General features: G+C 43.2%; 1 protein-coding gene across 1 annotated transcript; it reads right to left on the bottom strand.

Annotated features, from left to right (window-relative positions):
• Positions 1 to 1,588: 1,588 nt before the first annotated feature.
• LEAP2 (liver enriched antimicrobial peptide 2) lies at positions 1,589 to 3,724 on the bottom strand. The gene is made up of 3 exons (XM_042935000.1): positions 2,528 to 3,724; positions 2,166 to 2,305; positions 1,589 to 1,874 (listed from the first exon to the last, which is right to left on the bottom strand). Exons 1-3 carry the CDS (start codon positions 2,582 to 2,584, stop codon positions 1,838 to 1,840), a joined length of 234 nt encoding a protein of 77 aa, XP_042790934.1. The 5' UTR covers positions 2,585 to 3,724; the 3' UTR covers positions 1,589 to 1,837.
• Between the last annotated feature and the right edge of the window lie 251 nt (positions 3,725 to 3,975).

The following is a 3,975-nucleotide window of genomic DNA, read 5'->3' as shown; positions in this document are numbered from 1 at the left end:
CTCTGGAAAATATGTTTGGAAATGCTGCCTTTCAAATCAATGCCATGGTTATCCATACTGTTGAGTTTGTTGTTACTGTTCAAGAAGTGTCCCCCTTTTAAAACTTTATGCACACACCTGGCAAATCACTGACATGAGCGTTCAACAGTACTGGGGTTTGGGGGGGGGGGGGGGGGGGCTCACCAACAGAGCTGGCCCGGATGGCAGTGCCTAAAAAGGCACTACTTTTGAGGACCAGATGTGAGGTAGGTTGGTTAGCACGGTTACGAAAATTTCTATCTAGCCTCCGTTTTGAATGGTTTTAAGAAATTTTGTATATGGAGGATGGAAATGCTTATATATTTATTGAATCCTTTTATCTTATTTGACATTAAAATTATTTGGTGAATAACGGTTTGATATTTGGGGAGGGTTTTGGAGGGGAAGCAATGCCGCTGATAAAAAGCCTTGTTGATTTTGCAGAAAGGTACTGTTAGTGTCTGATAGGATGCCTTTGTTTTGTACATGATCCAAATCTTTGTTTTACATTTCTTTTATCCAAAATATTTAGGCATCTGACATTTTCAACCAAAATTTCAATTATATACTGTGATTTTTATTTGTTGCAATACATTAAAATTTCAGAGGTACTTTGGGGCTCAAAAGCTAGGATTTCTAAGTATGTGCATTTCACATAATAAAGCTGTTAATGGTGAGCAAAGTATTATATACTAACTAGATTTTTCCACATCTGTATAGTATATTATATGTATTTTGTGGTATTGAGATTATAGAAAGTTTAGAGTGTCAAACATGCGTTTAATGTGTATTTTTAAACAAATTTATGGCAATTAAAATATTTGGAGACAAGGGTATCACATTTCAATTTGTAAAGATCTTTTTAACTCTACTGTGTCATTAAGATGCTTTGTATAATGCCAAACCATAGCTGGAGAAACTAAGTTTAATAAATATCAAATAGATTTTCTGTATTAAAGTTTATAAACACTGTGCTCTTTAAACTTCTTCAACTCTTACTCTGCCTTTTCATGTAATTTCTCTTTTGTAGCTTAGTGTCTACTGCTTCTCTGCTTGAAGAGTCGGTCCCCTAGTCCGGCTCTCCTTTTCTGATGACAGAAATTCTGAACTTGCTGGCCATGCATCCTTTTGCGTAGATCACAGTTCACCCTGCTCCAGTAGAACTCAGAAACGTCTTTTCTGCTGTTCTTGGGGGCTTGGGTTTTATTGTTTTATTAAACTAGATTTTCTTCTTCCAGTTCTGCCTCCTTTTCAGTCATAGACAGACTTGGGCCCATCATCGGGCAGTAAGTGCTGACACTGCCCATGTCTGAGGCCTTGCTGAAGAGTTCTGACCTGGAGCAAAGGGCCGGGATCCAGGGCCACAGCTTGTGAACTTGCCAAGGCTGATCCTCTGGCTCCTATGAAACTTTTCTCTTGCAGCCTGCCATTGTGTTCTTTATTTCTTACATGTTCACTTTCACTGTCCTTTCCAGATTGAGTAGTCTGTTACTAGGCAATGTTGGGGTTTTTCTGTAGCATACAAAATGAATCCTTTTTCCCCTCAAAAACTTGAATTTGAGACTGAAAATTTCAGTTTGAGACGTTTAATAGTATACATAGAAAAATAAACTCTAAATTGACAAGTTTAGTTAAGCTTATCTACATAACATTCTAAGAAGAAACGGAGACCAGTTTAAAGCATATATCTGTCTTTAAATATTAAAAACACAAAATTGCTTCACTTAAGTGTCTCCAGCCAAAATGCAGTTCATCAGTATTCCATAGAATGGAGCATTGTTGTAGGTGAATGCTGTCCTCTTTTCCCCCGGTGTGTACGTCATTCCTGGGCCACACTTAGGGAACAGCGTCTTTTTCTTAAGGAAAAGAAAAGGTGGTTTTTAAGACAAAGGTTTAGCAGTGCCCAGAGACATGTCTTCTGTGTTTCCTTCCTCTCCTGGCTCTATCTAACCTCAGGATAGACTGCAGAAAGGAAAGGCACCACCTTTCATGCTAACTTTGTTGAGCTGTTCTTGGTTCTCCAGTCCTGAGGGATTCTCCATGGAGCTCCCGGCTACAGCCCAGGCAGTCGCCTCTCCCAGTTTTATTCTTAGATCTGTGTGTGTGCTCTTCTGTCCTCTGCCCTTCTCCCAAGTTTTTGGAGTTACCTGCACAGCCTCGTGATACACTCAGAATCATCTCTGCAAGAGGATCCGATGGGCCTGAGGGAAACCCCTCTCCAAAATGGAGTCATTCTCCGTGGCCTTCTCTTCATTGAACTCGGTTCCAGCATGGGAGAGCCATCTACCTGTAGGGCAAAGACCAGTAAAGCTCAGGCGTGGAAGAGGTGACCCCTTTCTGCACACCTTGGGAGAATGCTCACCGCCAGGATGCTGTAGACTCAGAGCAGAGGGACTTTTCCTCAAGGGCTGAGTCTGGTTCTCAAGTTCGGTCTACAATTCCCCACCCCCCCACCCCCGCCACACCCACCCCTCCACACCACCACAATCCCTGTACACCCACTTCTTACCTGGTCCAACAGCAGCAAGCAGATCATGAGCACCGCCAAGAGTTTGAGATGCCACATCTTGACAGGGAGGCTGTTGGAGCCTGAAATCCGGGGGCAGTTCCCACTTCCTTTTATAGACTGAAATTCACCACTTTTATGGTTGCCAGGTGAGATGGGGGCAAAGTTTATATTTGCAACCACAGTTGATGTAATAAGTTAATGTCTACCAGAGGAATGTGCTCAAGGCCTGCCTTTCAGGCACGTTGTATTTACTGATCCCTCATTTGGACTTTGAGTGATTATGTTACTGGCTTGGACGCTATTACCCATTTTACCAAAAGCACCACCCTCTCCTTCCCTTTGAAAGCCACGTGAAGCCACTGAGGGAAACCAGGCACCTAGCCACATTTTGATTCCAAAATAGCTCAGTGAGGTCACCGTAATCAAAATAAAATTCTAATAGTGAGGTCTTCAGAAATAGTGTTGATCCCTTTCAGACTTGTCTAGGAAAGAAGCACCAGTCTGTCATGTTGCAGGCAATTGGATAAGGCCCTTAGCTCCCTTCTTTGGGAAGTTGCTTCAGCATATGTGATCAACAGTGGCCCCAGATCCCCCTTTTGTACAGATGGACTCTCATCCAGTTATCTGCTCCAGATCGTCCCACTAGAAGAATGGACCCAGCTGTGGCAAGTTCAAAGTCTGGCCTACCTGCCTTTTCCCAGGGGAAGGGCAATCAAGACTGATGTGGGACTTACTTGAACTATGGGTGAATAGAATGAATGAGTATAGGTGGTTTTGTTTTTAAAAATGTGAATGAGTTCTTAGCATCCTAGGTCCTAAATCAGTGGGATTGCTTGATGGTGGTGACATATGACAGCAATCCTGGAATTACAGGCTTTCTGCCCAGTAGGTGACTGGGATCATCTGCAGAGCATAGCCTTCTAGCAGCCTCAGGGGAGCAGGCCTAGGGCTGAGATATTGCCAAAGCACAAAACGTCCATCAGCTTCCGTAGGAACAGCTGCAGATTGCTAGAACAAGAAAGTGTGTGTACCTAAGTCATGAGGTGTTATGGGTACTCCTTAAATGACATGGGCATTTTGATAAATGTGGGGGAAAGAGCTGTAACTTATGAGTAAGATTGATAGGACTTCACATCCCTCCTATGACCTGGAAGGTTAAGCCAAGACAGATGTAACAAGATTCCTTGGTGTCTCCCTAAAAACGTGGCTGATACGGGGTCCCTGGGTGGCTTAGTCGGTTGGGCAACCGACTTCAGCTCAGGTCATGATCGCACAGGTCATGAGTTTGAGCCCTGCATTGGGCTCTGTGCCGACAGCTCAGAGCCTGGAGCCTGCTTCGGATTCTGTCTCCCCACTTCTTTGTCCGTCCCCTGCTCACACACTGTCTCTTCTCTGTCTCTCTCAAAAATAAATATTAAAAAAAAAAAAAAAAAAAAGCTTGGCTGATA

This window comes from Panthera leo, chromosome A1 (assembly GCF_018350215.1).
Source record: "Panthera leo isolate Ple1 chromosome A1, P.leo_Ple1_pat1.1, whole genome shotgun sequence".
In the NCBI taxonomy this organism is placed as follows: domain Eukaryota; kingdom Metazoa; phylum Chordata; class Mammalia; order Carnivora; family Felidae; genus Panthera; species Panthera leo.
The sequence above is the reverse complement of the archived record's forward strand: the minus strand, read 5'-3'. Positions and strand labels throughout refer to the sequence as shown.

Excerpts from the sequence above, each read along its gene's own strand:
- LEAP2 (XM_042935000.1), bottom strand. The coding sequence starts at position 2,584 with ATGTGGCATCTCAAACTCTTGGCGGTGCTCATGATCTGCTTGCTGCTG. Across the intron at positions 2,306-2,527 it reads GCTTGCTGCTGTTGGACCAG|GTAGATGGCTCTCCCATGCT; the intron begins GTAAGAAGTGGG and ends TTTGCCCTACAG. Across the intron at positions 1,875-2,165 it reads TGTATCACGAGGCTGTGCAG|AAAAAGACGCTGTTCCCTAA; the intron begins GTAACTCCAAAA and ends CTTTTCCTTAAG.